Raw genomic sequence first — 27,189 nt, forward strand, 5'->3', positions numbered from 1 at the left:
GGTCTAATGAATCATATGACCTTGGACAAATTGCTGTACTTCTGGGGAAATAAATATACTGACATCTATCTCATAAGGCAGTAGAATATAAGATAATGATCAAGAAAGCACTTTGAAACCTTCCAAGTACAGTACGTGTAAATATAGGCTAGAGTTAGTACTTTGATTTTCTGAAATATTAGATAAGGGTTAATTGTGTTAAAATGGTATGTTCAAGTGGTTTATATATATACATACATATACATATATACATACATAGCTTCTAGAAATTACTGTGACATTTTGTAACATGGATTTGTATATTTCAAATGAATTTCAAAGTAATTACAAATGACATTATTAAAATATAATGACCTAAAAATTATTAATAAGGTTTTAGTCCAGGTTTGGGTCTGGGTGGCTCAGTCAGTTGAGCGCTCGACTTCGGCTCAGGGCATGATGTCGCAGTTCGTAAGTTCGAGCCCCACACAGGACTCGCTGCTGTCAGTGCAAAGCCTGCTTTAGATTCTCTGTCCCCCTCTCTCTGCCCCCGCCCCCCTTGCACGCTCCCTGTCTCTCAAAAAGAAATAAATATTAAAACATTTTTTAAAAGCTAAGGTTTCAGCCCAATAAAGGTTATATTACCCACTTCCTGAAACAGACTTTGCGTATGTGTAGGCAGGCTTTAGGGGATCTGGAGCAAATTAGGGTAAAGGGCGCTTCCTTCCTTGAAACCGATAGGAATTTCTACAGGTCTCAAGGTCCCATCACCCTCTGTGCACTGCGAGGTGCGGTTGTGGGATTCTCATGGAAACAATGGTGTGGATCATCACCTCGTTCTTAATACCACAGGCTCTTTGCCACTGTGGTTGGGACAAACTTTTCTGAAAGCATTTCATTACTATTGCCGTTTTACTTGCGTAAAAAAAATAAATCAGTGTGAAAATCAAAACAGTCAGTTTGGAAGAAGAAAAATGGCAAAGCTACATTACCTGGACCACAGGCACTGAACTGGGGGCTTTTGGGGGAGAAGCTGTTGTGCCTCTGGACTCGGCGACTTGATCGCTTTCCAGGCCACTGGATCAACAGGACTTCTGGCTTGGTCGGCCCTTGCCTGGAACAACAGAGACCACATTTAACCTCAGCGTCAGGCTCTGGCCCCGAGAAACAGATCTTCAGCCATCATTCACAAAGATTTTCTGGTGTAGCGACATGAGAAGTTAGGAGAATTACTGCTTGCCAACACGCTCTAGAGACCCAGAGGATTTGGTTTTATACACGTGAACCTACAGGAGAGACTCGGAGCTGGCTTTATGCTTTAAAAGTCTGAGTAAAAATCATATCGTAATTTGTGATTTAAGAAAAACTTCTTTCTTTTCTGGGCCAAACCATCAGTGGAAAAACTATTTCTGTGTGTGCTGGTGTATTTAGTTTGTGAACACCTATGGAGTCTGTTTCTTCTTTCAGTTTTAAATTTTTTAAATCAAGGCTATGTATCCATATATTTTAAAAAGTCAAATAATTCTATAAAACTCATTTTAACAAACAGGAGTTCCTACTCACCTCCACACCACTCCCCATTCACAGAAGGAATGCTTACAACAAGTGTTCGTTTGGATGTTTATCCTCATACCTATATATAATATGCTTAAAGTGCTATCTCTTTATTCTTTAGTTTTTAAATGTATCTATTAGCTTCCTAAAAGGAAAAGCTCAGGACAATGATATATGCAAGGAAATATTATAAAGAATTTAAAGGAAGACTGCTTAAAAGGATGGATTCGATTCGGGAGGCAAGCATTTGGTTCCCTATTCTTCTCTCCTGGTTGGAATACAAACATGATAGCTGAATTCCAGCAACCATATTGGGCCATGAGGCAAACCCGAGGATGTACTTACTATGTGAAAAAGGCAGGAGGTCTATGATAAATCTGTAGAGCTGTCATACTTGATTAGGCTGCTGCCATCACGCTCTTTCATAACAGATAATAAGTCCTTATGTGTTTAAGCCTCCTTTTTTTCCTGTTATATGCAGCAAAATCTAATATTAATTTATTCATCCAAAAATCTTCCTTTGTTATCAGTAAGGGAAAATTTCTTTAGCCTCTCTCTGGTGCTGATTCCCCCCCAACCCCCTTTTAAATTTGGATTTCATTTACTCTTTGGTTTGGTGGAAGAGAACATCTAATGGCTTCACAGGAAAGGGTGCACCATGCGAGGCAAAATTTGTGAGACACTGCATATTAAAAAGATACTTTTATTTTATTCTCCTACTTCATTGGTGGTTTTATGGGGCAAATAACTTTTTTTTATTTTTTAAAATTCCAGTATCATTAATGCACAGTGCTATATTAGTTTCAGGAGTACAATATAGTGATTCAACAATTCTATACACTACTCAGAGTTCATCATCATAGATGTACTCTGAATCCCCTTCACCTATTTCACCCATCCCCCCACTCAACTCCTCTCTCAGAACCATCAGTGTGTTCTGTATAGTTAAGAGTCTGTAACTGGTTTGTCTCTTTTTTTCCTTTGTTTTGTTTCTTAAATTCTACATATGAGTGAAATCGTATGGTGTTTGTCTTTCTCTGACTGAATTATTTCACTTAGCTTTATACTCTCCAGATCCATCCATGTTGTTGCAAAAAGCAAGATTTCATTCTTCTATGTGGCCAAGTAATATTCCACTGTGTGCGTGTGTGTGTGTGTGTGTGTGTGTGTGTGTGTGTGTGTATCCTTTGATATCAATTAATTGACCATATAATCATGAGTTTATTTCTGGGCTTTCTATTCTGTTCCACTGATCCATGTGTCTAATTCTGTGCCAGCACCATGCTGTTTTGATGGCTACAGCTTTGGATTTTATCTTGAAATCTGGATACCTCCAGTTTTGTTCTTCTCCTTCAAGATTGTTTTGGCTATTCAGGGTCTTTTGTGGTCCCATAGAAATTTTAGGATTGTTTGTTGCAGTTTTGTGAAAAATACTGTTGGTATTTTGATAAGGACTGCATTAAATCTGTAGATTGCTTTGGGTTGTATGAGCATTTAAAAAATATTTCTTCTCCCAATCCACGAGCATGGAATGTCTTTCCATTTATTTGTGTCATCTTCAATTCTTTCATCAATGTTTTATAGTTTTCAGAGTACAGTTCTTTCATCTCCTTGGTTAAGTTTATTCTTTGGTTTTTAAATTATTTTTGGTACAAATGCAAACGGGATTGTTTTCTTAATTTCTCTTTCTGCTACTTATGAGTGTACAGAAATTCAGTGAATTTCTGTGTATTGACTTTGTCTCTTGTAATTTTATTGAATTCATTTATCAGTTCTAGTAGTTTTTTGATGGAGTCCTCAGGGTTTTCTATATATAATATGTCATCTGCAAATAGTGAAAGTTTTACTTCTTCCTTACCAATTTGGATGCCTTTTCTTTCCTTTTCTTGTTGATTTCTGCAGCTAGGATTTCTAGTACTATATTGAATGACAGTGGTGACAGTGGACATCTTTGTCTCATTCCTGACCTTAGGGGAAAAGCTCTCAGTTTTTTACCAATGAGTATGATGTTAGCTGTGGGTTTTTACACATGGCCTTTATTATGTTGAGGTATGTTCCCTCTAAACTTACTTTATTGAGGGTCTTTATCATGAATGGATGTGGTACTTTGTCAAATGCTTTTTCTGCATCTATTGAAATGAACATATAGCTTTTAATCCTTCCTCTTGTTCATGTGATATATCATGTTTATTGATTTGCAAATATTGAAATCCCACTTAGCTGTGGTGAATGATTTTTTTAAATTTATTGTTGGATTTGGTTTGCTAATATTTTGTTAGGGTTTTGCATCCATGTTCTTCACAGACATTGGCCTGCAGTTCTCTATTGTAGTGTCTTTACCCAGTTTGGGTATCAGGGTAATGCTGGCTTCACAGAATGAATTTGGAAGTTTTCCTTTCTCTTCTATTTTTTTTTTTTTGGAATAGTTTGAGAAGAATGGGTATTAACTCTTCTTTAAATATTTGGTAGAATTCACCTGTGAGGTCATCTGGTCTTGGACTTTTGTTTATGGGGAGTTTTTGAATACTGATTCGATTTTATTGGTGGTAATCAGTATTCTGAAAGAGTATTCTTAGTTATGGCTTTTTTTTTTTTCATTTCAGCACTTTGAATAATAGATCAAGCTACTCCCTCTGACCTGCAGTGTTTCTGCTGATTTTAATTATTATGTGTCTTGGTGTGGACCTGCTTGGGTTGATTTTATTGGAGGCTCTCTCTGCCTCCTCGATCTGGATGTCTGTTTCCTTCCTCAGATTCAGGAAGTTTTCAGCCATTATTTCTTCACATAAATTTTCTGCCCCTGTTTCTCTCTCTTCTCCTTCTGGGATCCCTATAATGTGAATGCTATTGCACTTAATGGTGTCACTGAATGCCCCTAATCTATTCTTACTTTTTACTATTATTTTCTCTTTCTTGAGCTTGATTGCTTTATATCACTGTGTCTTCCAGGTTACTGATCCATTCTTCTGCTTCCTCTAGTCCACTAGTGATTCCCTCTACTGTAGTTTTAATTTCTATTATTGAGATCTTCACCTCTGTTTTTTTTTTTTTTCATATTCTATGTCTTTGTAGAGGGTCTTACTGAAATACTCCGGTCTTTTCTTGAGTCAGATGAGTATGTTTATGACCATTAATTTAAATTCTCCATCAGGTATATTACTTATCTCCATTTCACTTTGCTCTTTTGCTCTGAGTTCATCCTGTTCCTTCACGTGGGACATATTCCCTGTCTCCTCATCTTGCCCAACTTTCTGTGTCTGTTTCTATATATTAGGAAAGTCAGCTATGTCTCCTTCTCCTGAAAGTAGTGGCCTTATGAAGAAGAGGTCCTGTAGTCCCATGCAGTGCAATGCCCCCCGTTTACCAGAAGCTGGCATTTCAGGGGTGTCTCCTATGTGTGTTACATGCATCCTAATGTTTTGGCCAAGCTGTGTTTGCCTTCAGTATAGTCAGCTGCAGTGTCTCTCTCTCTGTCTGTTGTGCCAGGGTTTCGTCCTTGTTTTGTTAATGGGAAAGTCTGGTGCCACTTTGGCATTGAGTTTGGTCAAAGCAGGCATTTACCTGAACTGTGGTCGCACTGATCTGCAAGGCACTCCCCCTATATTGTCTACTGAGTGGTTTCTGTTGGTGGGCAGGGCCTGCAGTCAGACTAGATGTCTGCCCCAGTCCACGTCTGGGGCCCCAGTGGAGCTGGTATGTGTGGTTACCTTTCCCCCTCCCCAGGGCAGAAGTAACTTTGGATTTGCATTGGCCACTGTATTGGATTCTTGCCTAATGCCACACCTGTAGCACCATTTTGGACTCCTGCCAAGTTGGATTACAGCAGACGGGCCTGCAGAAGAACATGGGTGTTGGGTATGCTCTTGACAAACTAGATGAAGAGTGTTTATGCTCATTCCCGAAGGAGTCCATATATCTACTCTGAGGTGCATGGGAGGGAAATGATGCTTGCCAACTCCTTTGTTCCTGGAGAAATCTCCCAAAGATCCCTCCTCCTCCAGCACACATTTTGAGATTAGTAAATAAATCTCTTTCCCTGCTGCTTCTATGCTGTATCTCAGCAGGAGGGCGGGAACTCAGTTTCTTTGAGGGCGGAAACTCAGTTTCCTATGGCCTTCCAGATCTTTTTTTTTTTTTTTTTTTAAATTCTAGGTGTTAAGCCCCACTAATTCAAAGAACTAACGAAGTTGAGCCACTCTGTTTTTCAAATCCAAATGTTATAGGGGTTCGTCTTCCCTGTGTGGGTCCCTTGTGTCTGGGGTGCTTGGTCCAGAGTTCGCTCATCTCCCTTTTCCATGCTTACAGCGTCCCTCCCTACCACAGACAGTCGAGTGGGTCTATTTGGCTCCTGACTGTATCTCCACCCTTCCTACCACTTTCAAGGTGGCCTCTTCTCTACATTTATCTGTGGGAAGTCTGTTCTGCCAGTCTCCTGGTCATTTTCTAGGTTATTTACACTTATGTGGGTGTTACTTAGGTGTATCTATGAGACTATGTGAGCCTAGGATCCTTCTACTCGGCCATCTTTCCCAGAAGTCAGAGTGAAGAATTTTAGGTTGCAAGTCATTTCCTCCTCAAATTTTGAAAAAGCTGCCTCACTGCATTCTAGCTTTTAGTGCCATTATTTAAAAAATCTAGTGTCTTATTCATCCTCTGTGTTTGACCTAGTTTTTGGTCTGGGAGATTTTAGACACTTCTCTGTCTCTGGTATTCTGAAATACCATAATGGCATTCCTTGGTGTCAGATTTTACAATTCATTGTAATGGGCTCTTAGTCTGTTCTATCAACTTGGAAACTCATGTCCTTGTCTGAGAATTATTTCTTGGATAATTTCTCTCCTTTTTTTCTCTATCTGAAATTACTACTTTTCAAATCTTGAACCTCTTGGACTACCCTATAGCTTTATTATTTTTCTTTCTTATTTTTCATCTCTTTTTGAAAATGTCATCACACTTTGATCTCCAAATCTTGCTCACAGGTTCTTATTTCTGCAATCATAATTTCCAAGAGCTCTTTGAGTGCTTTGAATATTATTATTTTTAAGTAGCATCCTTTCCTTAATTCATAAATGCAATATTTTTTTCTGTTTTCTGAGGGTATTGATGATTTTGGGGGGGGGAGTCTTCTTCTGTTCTCTGGATTATATGTTCGTTCTAAGTTTCTTTTTTTGTGTTTGATTTGTTCTCCTGGTTGTCCCTGCCTATTTCAGAGGGAAGAAACAGGGATGATTGGAGAGAGAGGCAGGGAGGGAGGGAGGGAGGGATGGGGAGAGAGGGAGAGAGGGAGAGAGGCAAAGAGAGGGAGAGAGGCAGAGAGAGAGAGAGAGAGAGAGAGAGAGAGGGAGGGAGGGGGCAATTGCCAACTCACAGCCTCCACTGTAGAGTGGCCTGGCTAGGCCTATTCATTATGGGCACCATATCTTGGTACTTTAAGTCTGTCTCTTGGACTGAGAAAAGCCAGGGAAGCATCCCCAACTAGTGTATAAGCTCGCTGTAAGTGCTCTGAGTGGGTTTCAAAGCTCACCGTTCAGTATGGAGACTTTCACTTAACTCCTCAGTTTTTAGTATCATGTACTAACCCCTGCTGTGCTAGGTGTACATCTGTTCACCTTCTCCAGAACGAACATCTCTAAGCTTCCTCGAGGAGTCATCACACAGCACTGGGTGGAGTTTTCAGCACTACATTAGCCCTGCCTTCATCCCCACTGCACATGGTGAAGCCAATCCTTGAGCCTTTCTGAGGTTTTGTGGTACCCATTACATTGCATTTTGGCTTCATACATTGTCTATATTTCATATTTCTCAGAGCTTCTACATCAGTCATCACTAGATTCATTTTCTTTCCATATTCCAAGCTTCTATCTCGTTGGTTCCTCTATCCTTATCTTTGTAGGTTTATGACTCCTTTTTGTCCAGGCACTGTTAATGCCTTTTTTGAAAAGTTTGGGGAGGAAGGAAAAGAAATCATGTTTACTCTCCAATCTTTAACTAGACCATCCTATGGATAGTCAACTTTCTATCAATTTCAGTGGTCACAAGAACAGGAGACTAGATTAGTTATTCTCTGTGTTCAGGCTGAGGGAATATGAACTGTCTGAACTTTTATAATTACCTATAAGCTTCCCTGACTTCTATGATAGCCAACCATCAAAAGGAGAAAAATAACTTCCAAACCTAGAAGGAAATCAGTCATTTCTCTGGATAAAGGAGAACTTTGGAAAATAGAGTAAATTTTCAGATTCCATTATAAAAAAGAAATTCACATATAATTAAACTGTGTTCCCAGAAATCTGGTTTGTGAGGAATGGAGATTTATATAAGAGGACAGGGGCCTCTAGAGGGAAAACTTCAGTGTAACATAATGATTATTCTTGTCATTGGCTATTAGGTACTTTCAGAAGACATGGAATTAAAGTGGCTCCCATTTACCAGTATGCCAGGACAGATACAAAGAGTGTTGTAGAACACCATCTGAAAATCTCACCTCTGTGGCATTCCAGCTGTATGCATCCCTTCTCTCTGAAATTGCCATTTTCACATGAATAGACACAGACATTCTGCCCAACATTGCATGTCTAACTCATTACTGCAGGATGACTGATACTGTGTGATTCCTCCCTGGGGTTGATAACTAGACTAGATGCCTTCTCAAAATTTGCTATATTCCAAAGAGGCTTTGTATCCCTAGGTTTCACAAATATTAAGCCTCAAGGTAACACTGATGTTTAAGGGGAAGCAAATTACTATAACCCTGGGATTTTTTAATGTTTTCTGCAGGTTCCAGCTGTTGACTATGCAGGGCATCATGGGGTCTTCCTTTATGTTACAAAAAACTGATGAGGTTTTGGGTACATTGATTTGACCTCTCCTCTCTGACCTAGCTCTAACTCTTCCCAAATCTTTACTATATACTGTTATGAGACTAATATTCCCTAAAACCTGGGACGCCTGGGTGGCTCAGTCAGTTAAACATACGACGTCAGCTCAGGTCATGATCTCATGCTTCATGAGTTCTAGCACCGTGCTGGACTCTGTGCTGACAGCTCAGGGCCTGGAGCCTGCTTCAGATTCTGTGTCTCCCTCTCTCTCTGCCCCTCCCCTACTCATGCTCTTTCTCGGTCTCTCAAAAAATAAAGAAAAACATTAAAAAATTAAATGTTTCCATTACATTTCTCTTTCATTTACAACCACCAATTTCGGATCATATGAAATCTAAATGCAGTATCTGGCTTTTAAGACCTTCTAGGGGTGCCTGGGTGGCTCAGTCGGTTAAGCATCCAACTTCAGTTCAGGTCATGATCTCACGGTTCATGGGTTCAAGCCCCGCGCTGGGCTCTGTGCTGACAGCTCAGAGCCTGGAGCCTGCTTTGGCTTCTGTGTCTCCCTCTCTCTCTGTTCCTCCCCCACTCACGCTCTGTCTCCATCTCAAAAATAAACATTTAAGACCTTCCCTGGTTTACATGCCAGGTAGGTTACGTTCACTGTCCCAGGTCCTCATCCACTGCTATTCTACAAGGTTCCCTTTATTTGGGATTCCCTTTCATTCGTTCAGTTTCATATATTTAACATGTAGTTGTGCCAGGTAGAGGGAAACAAGGCAGAGCCCCTGTCGTTTAGAAACTCCAAGTCTCATGGGAGAGATACGTAAATGACTGGGTTTGTAGGTACGTCTAAGTAGAGGGTACTGAGGAAATACACAGTGGTGGAGCAGGAGAAATAAAGACAGCAGTGCTGTCCAAGCAATGACCAAGCAAATGGGGAAGAGCCAGCCAGAAGAAAGGAGATGGTACTATGGGGTGGGTGAGAAGACCCATCCCCCCAGGGAGAATATTCTCTGCCATTAAATCTACCCTAAATATCCTGCTCAAGTCTTGTCTCCTCTGAGGCTTATTTACTGGTCTCTTACTTGATATCACAGGAAAAAGAGAGCCATCTTTCCTGTCTTGTTTTTTTCCCCACCAATGAGGGCCCCTGGGGTTCTCCTGGCTTTGGTCTATGGTGACCAGCTGATTCAAAGACGAAACTAGGGAGGGGAGACACAGCACTTTTAAACATGAGCACAACTTGCACTCTTCCATCAGGGTCACCAGAGATTCTAAGTTGGATTTATGGGCACAAACTCATAGTGGAAACGAGTTTTTTATTTGCTTTTTACTTTATTTTTAATGAAACCTCCCCAGGTGGAGTATCATGGATTTGGGGTGGGATGTGGGCATCCCTGGGTACCTTAATCAAATCCTGTACAACAGCACTACCCAGATTTACATCAGACCTGTTATAGTTCTTATTCTTCCAGGCTCTGTTTGAGCTAGAAACCTATAAATAAAATATTCATGAGTCCTCCAATGTCTTTCAGTTCTGCATTATCACATTCTTTCTCATTCAACACAGCTGCAGCTGTTGGTAGCTTTCACAGGGGGTCAAGGCTAGCCTGTGGCCTGACACAAAAAACAGCTGTTCATTATGTATTCACTATATAGCGGTGTATGTAGAATTCAAGTTTGCAGGAGATGACCATAGACAAAACCCAAAATGCAGGTGAAGAAGGGAAGGGGAGCACTTTTGCAGGCCTCTTCCCATGGGGCTAATAATTGACTCTAAAAAGGGAGAATCTATTTTGCGACAAGAAAATCTAGACACAACCAAGAATCCAACCTTAACTTCCCGTTTGGAACCTGAAATCAGTATCACTGTGTTTCAAGATACTCCGTTATCCTCTGCTCAAACTTGCGGAACTGGCTGGCTGCTTGTCTAAAGCTCTGTTACACCTGCCATTTGAGATGGAATCACTCAATGCAGTGGAAAGAAGTTTATAATGTGAAAATGCTCCACAGATCCATTGAAGAGTGCACACCCATGTTCATCAGCTGCACAAGCTCATTAGGTTGGAGATTAGAAGCTTTTTTGTTAGGATTTGGTGGTGCTCACTCATTTTGACATTGTAAACACATGTTTGAAAATTCCACTGTTTCTCTGAGATGTCCTAATGATTATGTATCCGTTAATTTGTTTAGAAAAATTGGCCCTACTGAGTACTTTATTAGCAGCCTGTTCAAAAAAGCTACTGTGTGGTTCTCCCTAACTTAAAATGCAAAAAGTTAGATGGTCACATATCTAGGTTTGAAGTAACACATGCAAAAACATGTTGCATAAGCATGAGTTTTGCCAAGCCCTTCTCTAGCTTGCAAGGTATAAACAATGGTAACTCAAGAAAGTACCAACTGTTGGTTGGAATAATTTTTATGCCTGCTTTACACATTTCTAATTCAGGTTTCTCTTTAGCATTAGCACCTTTATTTATACAGCTTTTATAATCTCATTACTTATCTTCTCCGTGATATTACTCGGTGGTCTTGAATTTTAAAAACTTTTCCTACCATCCATTTTTCTCTATTTCCTTAAATAAAAAGGCTGATTCTATTCCCAAGTCCCCAGGTACATCCAGTTCATTTGGCCTCTTGGTCTCTTTTCTATCACTTCCACATTTTCACATAATACTCATTTGCAAGATGAGCCCAAATCCCATCAGGAAATTCCACACAATTGTCTTTCACTCTCTCTTCATATTTAACCTTTTGCTTTTCCTAAATTCTTGGCAAGTTTTTTCCCCTTCTGTATGATAAGTATCACTTTGCACCGTGCATTACGGTTTTACTGTTCATGTCTTATTTACGTATTAGATTTTAGCTTCCTGAAAAGTCAGGACTTTGTAAAATGTATCTTTATGTTACCGCAGCGTCTTTTAAAGACTTCTTCATCTATTAAATCCTCAATTTAAATTTGTTGAATAAACGATGGACAGTAAAAGTAGAATGGCCTCTTGTAGAGGAAAATATAAGGCAAGAACCCAACGGTGGTTCCTGTCATTCCATTTAAATTGATTAATTTTCATTTTTAGTTTTCATTAGTTTAAGCATGAATGCCCCTCAACTGGTATTTCACGGTAAGTAGCAAGACACCATATGAAAATATTTAACTTGCCTTTCTTGACGGGTTTGCTCCTCAGTAGTTTCCATGGCACATTCCAGAGAATTCTGGAGAGACTGAAGCTGATTCAAGGTCTCCTTCAATAAAAATCGAGTTACAAATTGTTCCAAGTTGGAGGCCTCTTGGTAGTCCTAAAGATGACCAAACAAAGGCAGTTACAAGTATGGGAAGGAAAAAATATCCAAGAATCGTTTTCCCCCATGTACCCAGCAATCTCAGATCAATCCTCGAGGAGAAACAAAGGCAGACATTTCAGCCCTGGAGGCTGGGGCAGAGCTCTATTCACCCACCAGCAGTTGAATATAAGAGCTGCAGAGACCACAGGAATATCTCTCATCTTCCACTGCACATGCATCAACATAAGGAAAAAGGACAAAACAAGCAGAATTATGGAACAGGCATATGTATAAAAGGAAAAGAATATTCTCTGGAGAAAAAAAAAGGTTGGAATGTGATTAACTCAGCTTGTTCTGTGCTTCATTTAAGTAACAACCACACCATCATGTATTTTCTCCATTATCAACTAAATGAAGTCACGTTTCAGCAACTGGCTTAGTTCCCTCTTGATGTATTTATTATGCCTGATCTGTATTATACTGAAGCCAAAGGAAATTATGTGTAGTTATCCCCAAACTCAGAAAATGTTAGGCATGGAATATTTAAACAGTTTGCTAAATCTGCTTATGTCCCTCCCTCACGAACCTACCTGAAGCTCAATTGTATCTAAATGCCACAAAGGCACTGTTCCTTCAAACAGCCCCAAGTCTACCCGGAGATCATTGCTTACAGAATAGCCGTACTTGCCAAGTTTAGTTTTGGGAGACAGGTGGGCTGTACATGGTGCTACCTGCTGTTCTCTTCTACAGTCTCAGGGAGAACCAGGAAAGAAATGAAAATCAGGTTGGCATGGAATCCAGCTGCCCAAGCCACTCTTTCATGGCATGAGACCAGCCAGTGAAACCTCATTTTCTAGATTATTGGGTGGGAATGATACATACAAGTTCAGCTAAGAAACAGATTTATCTAGCTCTGTCCCTAGATGACTTTTCACAGTTGAAAATACAAAACTGAAAGGAGTGACCATGACAAGATAATGCCGGAAGTTACGAGGTGCTGGGACATCTCATGTCATGGTTGGAAACTCAGAAAAACCAAGATGTAGTTAATCTCTCTGGGTCTCAGTTTTCTCATTTACAAATCAGGCTATAACTCAGGCATATATTCCATCTCAAAATGGTCTATGTTTCCACCAACTCGGAATTAGGAAATACTGGATTGTGGCTTCCTGATGGAAATTACTTTGGAAATTTTCTTCTGATAGCAGAACCACCTACTGCCCTAGAAACCTTCATTTCATTCCTATTTTGAAATCATAAAATGCCTCAATTATCAGTTTCTTTTTAAGTGCATTCTTGTAGGTGAACACAGAAAATTCCCTTATCTACCCTATCTAATGATCCGATTTGAAATGTAAAAATTTTCATGCCTTTAAACTCCACCTAAGAAGCTAACCATAAACCAAAACATTACATGCTTATAATAACCTAAGAGTTTTTGTGAGTTAATTCAAGGTAAAAACACACCACATATTTAGTTTTATCAAACAGATTGCTACTTAGCAGCAATAAAAACTTCAAAAAATTATTTCTCAATGTGTTTTTTTTTTAAACTGAGAAAAACTTTCTTTTGAGAAGAAAATGTGATAGAAAAAAAGGCATGTGCTTGATTCTTTCCCCCTAGTCATTTCCCTTTTGAGAAAGCATATTTTTAAAATAGAATTTATTTAAAACATTTTTTTAAAATAAAAACAATTTATTAAAATGCCAAGACAGCGTAATGGTGTAGTCAGAGATTATGCCAATTACATTTGCATCTCAGTATACACCACGACTAATCCAAAGCCAAACTATGAAGTTTTATACCTATTCAGAGACAGCCCGTAAGGTGAAGCATACATTTACTGAGCAACGCATTGTCCCATCAGCCTGGTTCTTTCCTCAGTTAAATGCTAAGTATGTGTCACGTCAGAATGATAGAACTAATCGCATATCATTGCAATCAGATTTTAGCTTCTTAGACTCAAAGGTCACACCTTATACCACTGTGGGCCTCATGGTGCCCGCAACAGATAACTCACTCAATATTTGATTGCAGAGAAACTCTTCTAAGTGTAAAAATTGATTGCATTAGCTATTGTGGTCTTAACATATTACGATTTGGGTGACGTTTGAGTGCAATACTTAAGGACAGTTAAAATCTGACAACTGGCTATTCCACGGCAGCAAAGTAAGCAGTGATTTTGATACTGAGACATCTGTCTCCCTCTGATGAGAGTTTGCTATCGTCACTAGTGACTCTTCAGACAACATTAAGAGGTGGCACAACCAGCTAGTACACTGTGAATGGCTGATGCCTTGACATTGAGAGGGGTGGGAGATGGGGTTAAGGTTTTGGGGGACTCAGTTCTTTGAGTCAATACAAAGATTGGCTATTACGTGCTACCACCCCTGGATCATGAGAAAAGAGCCTCTTTCTTTTCTTTTCTTTCTTTATCTTTATTTTTGAGAGAGAGACAGAGTGTGAGCAGGGGAGGAGCAGAGAGAGAGGGAGACACAGAATCGGAAGCAGGCTCCAGGCCCTGAGCTGTCAGCACAGAGCCCAACACAGGGCTCAAACTCACGAACTGTGAGATCATAACCTGAGCTGAAGTCTGACGCTCAACCGACTGAGCCACCCAGGCGCCCCTAAAACAGCTTGTTTTCTAATATTCCTGTTTATCCTTCCAGACTCTACTCATGGCACCGCCTTGGTAGAGCCTTTCCTTTCCCTGATCTACCACTTTGCTTCATGAGATTAGTCACACTTCCTTTCCCTTCTCTGTGTTCCGAGCCAGAGGAACTGGTTAATATGCAATTTATCACTGTATATTATAACGCTGTTCTACTTGCCCATCTCCCACATCCCAGGCGAGCTCTTTAAAGGTGGGAAATAAGAGGTGCTTGGGGGGCTCAATCAGTTGAGCTTCTGACTTTTGATTTTGGCTCCGGTCATGATCTCATGGTTCGTGGGACTGAGCCCCATGTCCGCCTCTGCAGGGACAGCACGGAGCCTGCCTGGATTCTCTCTCCCTCTCTCTGCCTCTCTCCCACTTGTGCATGTGCTATCTCTCTCTCTCTCTTCCTCTTAAAATAAATAAATAAACAGTAAAAGAACCCATAAAGGTAGGAAATATACCTTATAATCATCTCTGCCTCCAGAATGCCCAGAACAAAGCCCAGCTCATAGCATGGTGCTTAAATGTTTAAAGGGTATGTGCACAACAGGACGCTACCTGTAGATTCAGGCACCAGAGGACGTATCTGGGCATCAGAAACTATTTTTGCCTTCCCCCAGGCACCAGCTGCTTCCCCCTGCCTCTCACCCTTGCCAGGGGCAGACACTGCTGTCCAGCCTGTCTGGTCGTGTGGGCTCTGCAATAAATGGAAATAAAGCTTTGTTCTTAACAGACTGTCCTCATTTCATTTTCTGGACCATGTGTTAGTCTTCTTTCCTTCCCTTCATCTGAATCTCAAGGTTTAGGACTGCAGACCCAGGTGGCATGGATTCAATCCCCCTTTCCTTCTCTGGGACATGCAGCAGATGTTCCTTTGGAAGGTGGTGGCAAAAGAAGCAGATGGAAAATTAAATAGATAACAAGCTGGAAAATGTCAAAGCCTGGTCCTCTTTATTCTCAACAAACGTGTTGGTTGTGCAGGTACAAAAAGGGGTCTTTGCATGCTGAACTCCCCGAAGACTAGTATGTTGGCTTAAGACACACATTCCTTTGAGCAAAATCCAGAAGGCAAGAAACTGGCAGAAAGAACATCCACTCGTCTACGAAAGCAGCAAAAACACGTACAGATGGTACCTGATATCCAGATTCTGCCACTTTTTTCAAAAACAGTTTAGTCCTTTATGTCTATTGGAAAGGTTATAGGCAAATGAAAGTTAATTATATGTTTCTCAGATCCCAATACTGTTTATTCATGTCTTTGACAACTGTCATTTAATCTTGAAGCGGAAATTGTTAACAAACTAGCATTAATATTTCCGTTTGTGCCTTTGGAAAGCCACACTGTGAACAATCCGCCTATTTCTTTTATATGGAGCTGGGACAGGGTGAGGATTTATTCAAGTAAAAACCCTAGCATTAGAAGCACAGTCCTTTAAATATCAGGTTTCTTAGGGCACTGCCTGTGCATCTTAATTGTCAGATCATTTCTCAGAAAGCAAGCCCCTGCCCATCAGGGTGATGGAAGAGCAGAGATCCCAGCTATTAACCCACCATGAATCATCTGAGTTAATTAGGAAAATCAGAGCATCAGTCTTCCCTGTTTGTATTTGCCCTACTTGAAAATTAATCAGGTCGGTGACATCCAGCCTCAGTGTCTTCTTGTTTATGAGATCAGAGGCAATCGGACTTGGGTGGGGGGGGGAGGGCTTCTGACTTCCTTTTGATCTAAGCCCTGCAGCTATCCCTGTTCTTGTGTGAGACGTCTGTGCCTGCTTCTGTAACAGGAAAAACTTCACTTCTACAAGGATAAGGGTATCTTTTTCTTTTTCTACTCCCCCGCAAACTGTTGCCCTTTAAAAACAGTAACTGGGGGCGCCTGGGTGGCTCAGTTGGTTGGGCGTCCGACTTTGGCCTAGGTCATGATCTCACCATTCCCGAGTTCAAGCCCCATGTCGTCGGGCTCTGTGCTGACAGCTCAGAGCCTGGAAACCGTTTCAGATTCTGTGTCTCCCTCTCCCTCTCCGCCCCTCCCCAACTCGTGCTCTGCCTCTATCTCTCAAAAATAAATAAACGTTGAAAAAAATTTAAAAAATAGTAGCTGGTTTACACTGCTTTATCTATGTCCTATTTCTTTAGACATTCTTAGACTTTCATTTTAAATGACTTTTCTTTTGGGGCACCTGGGTGGCTCAGTTGGTTAAGCGGCCGACGTCGGCTCAGGTCATGATCTCACGGTCCGTGAGTTCGAGCCCCGCATCGGGCTCTGTGCTGACAGCTCAGAGCCTGGAGCCTGTTTCGGATTCTGTGTCTCCCTCTCTCTGACCCTCCCCCGTTCATGCTCTGTCTCTCTCTGTCTCAAAAACGTTAAAAAAAAATAAAAAATAAATAAAAAAAAATAAATGACTTTTCTTTTAAACTGGGAGAGCACTATATCAAATTTAACCCTTAAAAAATAAAAAATAAATAAACAAGTAACTGGTCCTTAATTCAGAGTCTTAAAAATTGACTGAGGTTAATTCCAGATAGGTCTTTAGAAATTTTAGAGAGCAAAATGAGAGATTACAATATTTTCACATGCAGATTCCCAAGGATTCAAGGAATTATAGATTTGCAGGTTAGTGAAAGAAAAAAACAAGGCTCTAATCATGGAATAAAATGTTACTAAATAACCAATAAATTTCAACAATTTTGAAGCCCCATCTTAACTAGCTATTCTATAGTTTGAAAGCAGAAAATACTTTAGAGATGAGTTGTATAATTTAACATCTTTACAATGGCAAACTCCACTGTAGAGGGCTCATGTTGAAATTATCAAAGATTGATTTCATGTAGGCTTCTTTCCTCTGACTCCTTCTATTGTTGTGTTTTACAACAGAAGACTCTAACAAGAACATATGGCCCCTTGAATGTCTATGCCCAAAGAAGAATCCCATTCTGCTGCGAAGTGATCTTCTTCAAACAAGTGGAATTTTGGCAAAACCAAAAAAAAACAAAAAACAAAAAACCCAAAACCTGCATTTGAAGGTGAGAGAGTCAGCCCAAAATGAGGGTTAAGAGCTAACAGATGAAGTCTTGGGTCGCATTCATCACATCTAATAACACAGTGTGGTGATTAAGAATCTGGGTTTGAAGACAGTTACACATAAGTTCTAATCAGTGTTATGCTACTCAACAGGAGTGTGAGCTTGGGGAAGTATTCAACCTAAGTCCCTGTTTCCCTAACTACAGGTAAGAACAGTCAATCTCATAAACTAGTGACAATTGAACGAAATAGAGCCTGTAAAGCACATATTAAGCACATGTCAAGCACATGCCAGCACATGTCTAGCTTATAGTTTCTGATAAATGTTCATCATTGCTATCAATCCATTGGAGTATGGATATTACAAAGTGTAATGCATAGGTAATTGGCTCAAAATTCACAAGGCCTGAACTTGAATGCTGTGATAACAGTTCACTTCAGAATTTTGCTGGGATAATTATATGTTGGTGTTCAGTGTGTAGCAGACTCTTCACAAATATTAATTTTTGGAGTTCCTTCTACATATATTTTGTACTGCACATCTGTTATCTTTCTTATTCAGAAATGTGTAACTTTTACACACATATTTCTTACCATATTGAAGCTGTGACTCATGGGATTCAAGCTTTGAGAAGGGTCAGTTAAAAATGTGGATTTCAGTGGATGCAAAAATTCTCAACAAGATACTAGCAAATCGAATCCAAAAGTACATTAAAAGAATTATTCACCATCATCAAGTGGGATTTATTTCTGGGATGCAAGGCTGGTTCAATATCTGCAAATCAATCAATGTGATATATACCACATTAATAAAAGAAAGGATAAGAACCCTATGATCCTCTCAATAGATGAAGATTAAGCATTTGACAAATTACAATATCCTTTCTTGATAAAAACCCTCAAAGCAGGGACACAAGGAACATACCTCTATAGCATAAAGGCCATATATGAAAGACCCACAGCTAATATCATCCTCAATGGGAAAAACTGAGTGCTCTCCTCCTGAGATCGGGAACACAACAGGGATGTCCACTCTCACCACTGTTGTGTAACATAGTCCTACTCTCAGAAATCATCAACAAAAAGAAATAAAAGGCATCCAAATCAGCAACGAGGAGGTCAAACTTTCACTCTTTGCAAATGACATAATACTCTATGTAGAAAATCTGAGAGACTCCACTAAAAATTACTAGAACTGATACATGAAATCGGCAAAGTCACAGGATATAAAATCACCATTTGGAAATCTGTTGCATTTCTATATACCAACAATGAAGCAGCAGAAAGAGAAATCAATAAATTGATTGCATTTACAATTGCATTAAAAACCATAAAATACCTAGGAATAAACCTAACCAAAGAGGGAAAAGATCTGTACTGTGAAAACTATAGAACACTTATGAAAGAAATTGAAGAAGACACAAAGTAAAATGTCTATACTACCCAAAGCAATCTACACACTCAATGCAAGGCCTATCAAAATAACACCAGCATTTTTCACAAAGCTAGAACAAACAATTCTAAAATTTGTATGGAACCAGAAAAGACCCCAAATACTCAAAGTAATGCTGAAAAAGAAAACCAAAGCTGGAGGCATCACAATTCCAGACTTCAAGCTGTATTACAAAGTTGTAGTGATCAAGACAGTAAGGTACTGACACAAAAATAGACACATAGATCAATAGAACAGAACAGAGAACCCAGAAATGGACCCACAACTATAAGGTCAATTAATCTTTGGCAAAGCAGGAAAGAATGGAAAAAAGCCAGTCTCTTCAACAAATGGTGTTAGAGAAACTGGACAGTGATATGCAGAATGAAACTGGACCACTTCTTAAATCATACACAAAAACAAATTCCAAATGGTGAAAGACCTAAATATGAGACAGGAAACCATCAAAATCCTAGACAAGAAAACAGGCAGCAACATCTTTGACATGGGTTGGAGCAATTTCTTACTAGACGCATCACTGTAGGCAGGGAAAACAGAAGCAAAAGTGAACTACTGGGACCTCGTCAAAATAAATGGCTTCTGCACAGCAAAGGAAACAGTTAACAAAACTAAAAGGCAATTGATGGAATGGGAGAAGATATTTGCAAATGACACATCAGATAAAGGGTTAGTATCCAAAATCTATAAAGAATTTATCGAACTCAACACCTGAAAAACAAACCAGTGAAGAAATGGGTAGAAGACATGAATAGACACTTTTCCAAAGAAGACATCCAGATGGCTAACAGACACATGAAAAGATGCTCAGCATCCCTCATCATCAGGGAAATACAAAGCAAAACCACAATGAGATACCACCTCACATCAGTTAGATGGCTAAAATTAACAACTCAGGAAACAACAGATGTTGCCAAGGATGTGGAGAAATGGGAACCCTCTTGCACTGTTGGCGGGAATGCAAACTGGTGCAGCCACTCTGGAAAACAGTGTGGAGGTTCCTCGAAAAAGTAAAAATAGAATTATCCTACGACCTAGCCATAGCACTACTAGGAATTTATCCCAAGGCTACAGGAGTGCTGATTTGTAGGGGCACATATATCACAATGTTTATAGTAGCACTACCAACAATAACCAAATTATGGAAAGAGCCCAAATGTCACTCAGATGATGAATGGATAAAGAAGTGGTATATACATACAATGGAATACTACTCGGTGATGAAAAAGAATCAAATCTTGCCATTTGCAACAATGTGGATGGAACTGGAGTGTATTATGCCAAGTGAAATAAGTCAGAAAAAGACAGGTATTATATGTTTTTACTCATATCTGGAATTTGAGAAACTTAACATAAGATATAGGGGAAGGGAAGGAAAAATAAGTTGCAAATAGAGAGGGAGGCAAACCATAAGAGACTCTTAAATACAAAGAACTGAGGGTTGATGGGACTGGGGGTTCAGGGAAAATGGGAGATGGCCATTGAGGAGGACATTTGTTGCGATGAGCACTGGGTGTTGTATGTAAGTGGTGAACCATAGGAATCACTGCCAAAGCCAAGACTACACTGTATACACTGTATGTTAGCTAACTTTACAATAAACTATTTTAAAAAAATTAAAAATATAACTACGCTATGACCCAGAAATTGCAGTACTACCTATTTATCCAAAGGATATACAAATACCAAGGGACACATATACCCCAGTATTTATAGCAGCATTATCAACAATAGCCAAATCATGGAAAGAGCCCAAAATATCCATCAACTGATCAATGGATAAAGGTGTGGTATACATTACTCAGCCATCAAAAAGAATAAAACCTTGTCATTTGCAACAATGTGGATGGAGCTAGAATGTATTATGCTAAGCAAAATAGGTCAGTCAGAGAAAGACAATTACCATTTGATTTTACTCATTTGGAATTTAAGAAACAAAACAGATGAAGATAAGGGAAGGGGGAAAAAACAGAGGCAAGCAAACCATCAGAGACTCTTAACAACAGAAAACAAACACTCAAACTACTCCTGAAGCCAATACTACATGTTAACTAATTTGAATTTAAATAAAATCTTAGAAGAAAAAAAACACAAAAGCCAACCAACAAACAAAACAAAACAAAATGTGAAGTTCACCTGCAAAAGAAATTAAAAAGTGTTTCTATTCTTGATTTATTTCTCATCAAGGATAGCACAGGGGACCCAACTTCTTGCATTCCTATTTATAACCTCTGAATTCTTTAAGCCATATCCTCTTCCAGATCATTTCATTTTCCAGAACCTCTTCAAAATTCCTTTTCAGTCTCTAACCTGATTTTATTTCCTTTTCCCCTTTTCTCCCCCAGATCTTTGTATGTATATGGGTGAAGCCACTATAAGTCGGGTTCTAGTCACCTGGGCCAATTCCCTTATTCTGCATCACAGAAGTGTAGAACCTAAAAAAAATCATAACAGGAGGATTTGGGGAAGATGGCCACATTGGTGGCATAGCTTTTGAAACTCCTGGAATCCACTCATAAAGGCAGAACAAACAGATAAGAACAACAACAAAACCCCCACCACCAACAAATACAACAAAACGAGATTTGAAGGTATTATCATGAAACTCAAATTACAAGTGGGTAGGAATAAAATCACTGACAGGCACAAAATCTGCACGGCATGGTACCACTGGGTATACAGGAAGAAACAAAGGGAAGTAATGGGCTGTGTGACAGACCTGAGGACAAAAGGACTCCAAGACAGCTAACAAATATTCACTAGAAAGCATAATTAGCTAACTTGAGAACATCAGCTAAACCTGGAAAGAGTTTTATCCAAAAGTGGGTGAACATAAATATCCTGGTAAAACCTATAGGGCTGGAACCGTGGAGGACCCGTGGACTCTTAAAATCAACTAGCTAATACTGTAAGCTAGGAGGGCCCCACATTGAAGGGAAATGGTGGGGAGTCAAATCAAAGCTGAGCAGGACAGGGTCACAGAGATTTTAAAGAAAAGAAGATTCACTTAAAAGGAGGGGAGAGTAACAGAGCCAGGAACTCTCAGAGGGAAAGTCACTAAATTTTTTCAGTACTACAAGACAGCCTCTGACAAGGGAGCTCTGTGAAGCCAGAAAAAGTATTATGTACATAGGCATCTTTTAAAAATTCAGGAAAATTAGTATTTTTTAAAGTGGGCTACAGAAAAGTATTAAGGTTCAATTTTATATAATGTATTATAAGAAAATGGAAATTATTTTTTTTCTTTTTTTTTTAATTTTTTTATATATATATATATGAAATTTATTGACAAATTGGTTTCCATACAACACCCAGTGCTCATCCCAAAAGGTGCCCTCCTCAATACCCATCACCCACCCGCCCCTCCCTCCCACCCCCCATCAACCCTGTTTGTTCTCAGTTTTTAACAGTCTCTTATGCTTTGGCTCTCTCCCATTCTAACCTCTTTTTTTTTTTCCTTCCCCTCCCCCATGGGTTTCTGTTAAGTTTCTCAGGATCCACATAAGAGTGAAACCATATGGTATCTGTCTTTCTCTGTATGGCTTATTTCACTTAGCATTACACTCTCCAGTTCCATCCACGTTGCTACAAAAGGCCATATTTCATTTTTTCTCATTGCCACGTAGTATTCCATTGTGTATATATACCACAATTTCTTTATCCAAGAAAATGGAAATTAAAGAGCAGAACACTATTACTGCAGACAATGAAAGCACACCAGAAAGACAAAGTTCACAAAACAGATGAAAAGTATAACTAAGTATTTTAAAATGAGAAAAGAATGGAGAAAAGAAACTGAAAAAATGAAAGAACAACAAGAATCAGATTATCTCAGAAACAAGGTGACAAAATTCAGAAAAGAATTACACATAGAAGAAAATTATTTCAGAAATTAAGTCTAAATTAGAAGGAACACAAGAACACATAAACATAACAGATAATACCTTAATAAATAAAAATAAAAAGGAGGCAGTCCTTTAAAAATCAAAAGAAAATAAGGAAAAGCAAAAAGACTGGAGAAAAAATGACAAATATTGAAGACAAAGAATACTCAACACACTATAATAGAGTTCTTTTTTTTTAAATTTCTTTAATGGTTATTTACTTTTGAGAGAGAGAGAGAGAGAGAATGAGCGGGGGAGGGGCAGAGAGAGACAGAGACACAGAATCCGAAGCAGCTTCCAGGCTCTGAGCTATCAGCACAGAGCCCGATGTAGGGCTCAAACTCACGAACCGTGACCTGAGCCAAAGTTGGACACTCAACCAACTGAGCCACCCAGGTGCCCCTAGAGTTCTTAAAGAAGTACCAAAACCATTACAGGAACAGTGCCAACACTAGATTCTATTATTCAAAAATGCTTTAATTTATTTTTTTTTTTTGAGAGAGAGCAAGCATGAGTTGGGGAGGGGCAGAGAGATAGGGAGAGAAAGAATCCCAAGCAGGTTCCACTCTGTCAGAACAGAGTCTGACTCAGGGCTTGATATCATGACTGCGAGATTATGACCTAAGCTGATATCAAGAGTCAGATGCTTAACTGATTGAGCCACCCAGGCACCCTAAGAATGCTTTTCTGAAATATGAAGACTTGAAATTAGATATTCAAAGTGTGAAAGGTGAAATAAAATGAAGTCATGGATGTCAAGGGTTGTAAAATGGAGTCGGAAGATCATTAAGGAGGTGAGCCTTAGGCATACCATCTCATAGGTGGAACCATGAACTTTTGAACTGGGCCAAACCACAGATAATCAAGGACTCTGCAAGAACACCTATAACTTGCCACTGTATGAGACTCTTGCTTAGTGATAGCCTTAGCAACTAATTATGTTTAGGTAAGATTAGTGTTCTGTACCCAACATCAATCAAAATTCTTTGTAAACAACTTATAAGGGCATTATCATTTTGTCATTAAAAATCCCTGAATCTTGCTCCCTAGGGGGACACTATTTGGATTGCTACCCAAATCTGTGTACCCCAAATGGCAATTCTTTGTTCCCAAATAAATGCTTTTGCTTATTAATTCCTGCCTATTGAGAATTTTAGATTGACCAAAGCACACCATATACCTAACAATATCAGCTCAGAACAGACATCAAGGCACATTTCTGTAAAATTATTGGGCTTTAAAAGCCAAAGAAACAAATTCTTTGCGCACTCAGACATAAAGAGCAAATGACTTGTGGGGTTAAAAAAAAAAACAAACAAACCCAGGGGCACCTGGGTGGCTCAGTTGGTTAAGTGACTGACTTTGGCTTGGGTCATGATCTCACAGTTCGTGGGTTCAAGCCCCACATCAGGCTGTGTGTTGACAGCTTGGAGCCTGAAGCCTGCTTTGGATTCTGGGTCTCCCTCTCTGTCTTCTTCTCCCCCACTTGTTCTCTCTCTCTCTCGCTCTCTCTCAAAAATAAACATTAAACAATATTAAAAAAAAACCACCCAAAACTGGATCACCGTGAGACTTTCCAAAAGCAACATTTTTATGTCAGAAGAAAGTGAACTGCACCATGAGAAGGCAATCAGCAAAATCTAGACTATGAGCACCTCTCTAAAGAATTGCAGGGTTATCTGTAAATTCAAAGAGATGTTAACACACATTAAAATGGGCACAACTAAACTAAAGATTTTAGAGACGAATATCAGTGTGATGAAACCATAATACCATGCAAGGGAATGATTACTAGAGGAAATCTGTTTGGTCGTTATATCCAGGTGGAGAGAAGACAATTGGGACAAGGCACATGGAAGATCTGGGGGGGGGGCTGGTAGGTCTGGGTTTTGATCTGGGTGGGGGTTTAAAGAGTGTTTGCCTATAATCATTAGGTTCTACATGTGATTTTTGTGACTTTCCTCCTTTTCATTTTATTTTTATAAAAGGTAAGATATGTATAGGAGCCAGCCTGGTAGAGATACACTAGCCTCATATTTTTGAGAGACTGTGGGAGTAGAAAGATAAGGTCTATAAAATACAGAAGTCTTTGGCAGGCACCAGGACAAGAAAATCTGTAAACACTTCCAAATTAGTAATTTTTATCACCTCTCATATACTATCTGCTCAACTGCTAGCCTGTATTTTTCTGGAGTGTAACATAGAACCAAATGTTAAATTTTTCAGTATGAAGAGCACAGAGCTATATTTACACATGATTTGGGCTAAATTTATGTTTGTTGATGTTGTTAATAAAAGATCATTAAAATTTCTTCCCCATAAATATGCTGCTTTCTACCTTATAACTCACACGCTTTTCTTTGAATATCATTTTTAAGCACATGTAATACCTCAAGGGTAACATGCACTTGTAATCTGACTCCTTCTAAACAGTGTTATGTGTCAGATGGATAGTTCTATTTTAACCACAATCTTAAAATATGTGGAGTTAGTATGTCTAAGTTACTGAATTTTTCAGAGACAAATACATCTTCAAACGTCATTTGTGATCTTTCAGCTTTCAAAGACATAATATCTTTATCTTTGGTCTAAACAAACTCTATGACAGAGGAAAAAAGAGTTTTAAAATATTAGGAGCATTTACAAACAGAATATATGGGAAATAGTAGATGCTTAATATATATGAGTACTGACACATTTTTGGATTTCATTTGCATTTGTGGCTCACTTATGAATAGAATACCAAAACATTCCAGTAACTTTTTGTAAAGGAAGAAATATCACTGGTAATAGATCACTTCTTCAGAATAATAAATAGGCAAGTATTTTCACCAGTGGGACTGAAATAATTGCAAATGTTGTATTTCATTAAATATGAAGTGTCATTAATTATAACATGCATCTTTTTTTTTTGTATTTTGTACACCACTAGGAAATAAAAATATCTGTAATTCAGTGTTATACCATCAAGTGCAAGCTTGTATCCCAACTACATAGATATTAAAAAATGAAAAGATACACCTCTTAGAGATTGATGAAATACAGGGTTTTGCCACATTTCAATATGGTAATGACTAACAACAAGAATACAGATGATCTCTTTGTACCTTAGTTTCATCCTGTTATGTCTTTCACATTTTAAAGATGTTATACTGAGAGACAACAGTGAACATTTCTGCTACAGAGTCAAGAAAATGGTCAATGCAAGAAGGAACTGGCTACAGGCTGAAATCACAGCCACGACTTGCCTTTCTTAAAACTGGGTTTGTGGCAAAGTCTCCTGGCTTGCTTTAGAAATATCTAGACAGGCTTAGTTGAAATCTTCCTAAGCATCCAGAGGAATAAGTTAAGCAGGCATCCATGGTAGAAGTGTTTCTAGGGTATAAGGTCACTAAAATAATGCAACTTACTGATACATACGCACACCCTAGGTGGATTTCAAATAATAAAGACCCCCTGATTCCTAGATGATTAAAAATATATGGGGAACTATACAGGAAACACACATAACAGAACAATGGATTATAAAAACCTACCTAGATCCTCTTTTCTAAAAAAAAGTCTTCTAGATGATTATACAGATTACTTACAATCAATTCTGAATATCTTATTTTCAAACTGGTAAATTGGAAGGTAGTACATTAAAAAATTTACTGGAAGCTCTGCTTTTGTCAACAGAACTTGTTAAATTTCCTAAAAAATACTTCCTTTACAAAATTATTAAAAGTATGACAAATATTTCAAAAGTATAGCCAAGCTTCTAAGAAAGTAAGAAAAAACCCAACAGTGCCCCAAATGAACAGGAAACAGATACACATACTATGAACAGGAAACACCCACAGACTATAATCTAGCACTGAAATCCTTGCTGTACTGTAAGCATTTCTGTAGCCAGAAGCTTCAAGTTTCAGATTGTAATAATTTTGGGGAGGAGATGAGTCAAGGTGGAGGGTTGGAGTTGGAACACAGAAATGATCATTATTGCCCATAAACAAAGGAAGACGACATTTTGTCTCAGGCTTAGCTATGAATACAAAAAATTCCTGAAAACTTATAACCAAAGCTCGTCCACATTAGAGTCTGAAGTTCAATATCTCTACCTGCAGGATCCAGGAGATCCCTAAACTGAGAGATTAATTTAAAGTACTTCTGTATTAGTAATATCCTGGGCCACCTATCATAAAAAATATATTCTCTGTTTAGGAAATACATTATCAAACCAGATTTCTCAGAATACCCAAAGATTTAATCATACAAGTATGAATTCACAGCTGAAAAAATTTCTGTCTAACCATGTATCCATATTGCACAAAGAAAAAAAGAATTCTAAAAAAGACCAGAAACATGCTTCAATGATCGAAGAAATTAAAAAAAAAAAAAAAAGTAGTTGAAACAGGAGAAAGGAAAGAGAGATTATAACAGAAAGGCAGGCAGATTTCAAAGGAAGCAAGAAAGAACTTTGAAAAAAGGAATTAAATACTCAATGGCTAGGTTAAATATGAGATTAGATACAGATAAGGAGAGAATTAGGGAATTAGAA

General features: G+C 38.9%; 1 protein-coding gene across 1 annotated transcript in view; it reads right to left on the bottom strand.

Moving 5' to 3' along the window:
- NECAB1 (N-terminal EF-hand calcium binding protein 1) overlaps window positions 1–27,189 on the bottom strand; it is a 191,792-nt gene that overhangs the window by 33,612 nt on the left and 130,991 nt on the right. Inside the window, exons 6-7 of the mRNA XM_047088996.1 lie at window positions 11,515–11,651; window positions 972–1,093 (exon numbers count right to left, since the gene is read on the bottom strand). Coding sequence (XP_046944952.1) covers window positions 972–1,093; window positions 11,515–11,651 — 259 coding nt within the window. The remainder of the gene's footprint in view (window positions 1–971; window positions 1,094–11,514; window positions 11,652–27,189) is intronic.

The sequence above is a fragment of the Lynx rufus genome, unplaced genomic scaffold (assembly GCF_022079265.1).
Source record: "Lynx rufus isolate CCGP_SWC_20201006 ecotype Redwood Valley unplaced genomic scaffold, mLynRuf1.p SCAF_26, whole genome shotgun sequence".
Taxonomy (NCBI): domain Eukaryota; kingdom Metazoa; phylum Chordata; class Mammalia; order Carnivora; family Felidae; genus Lynx; species Lynx rufus.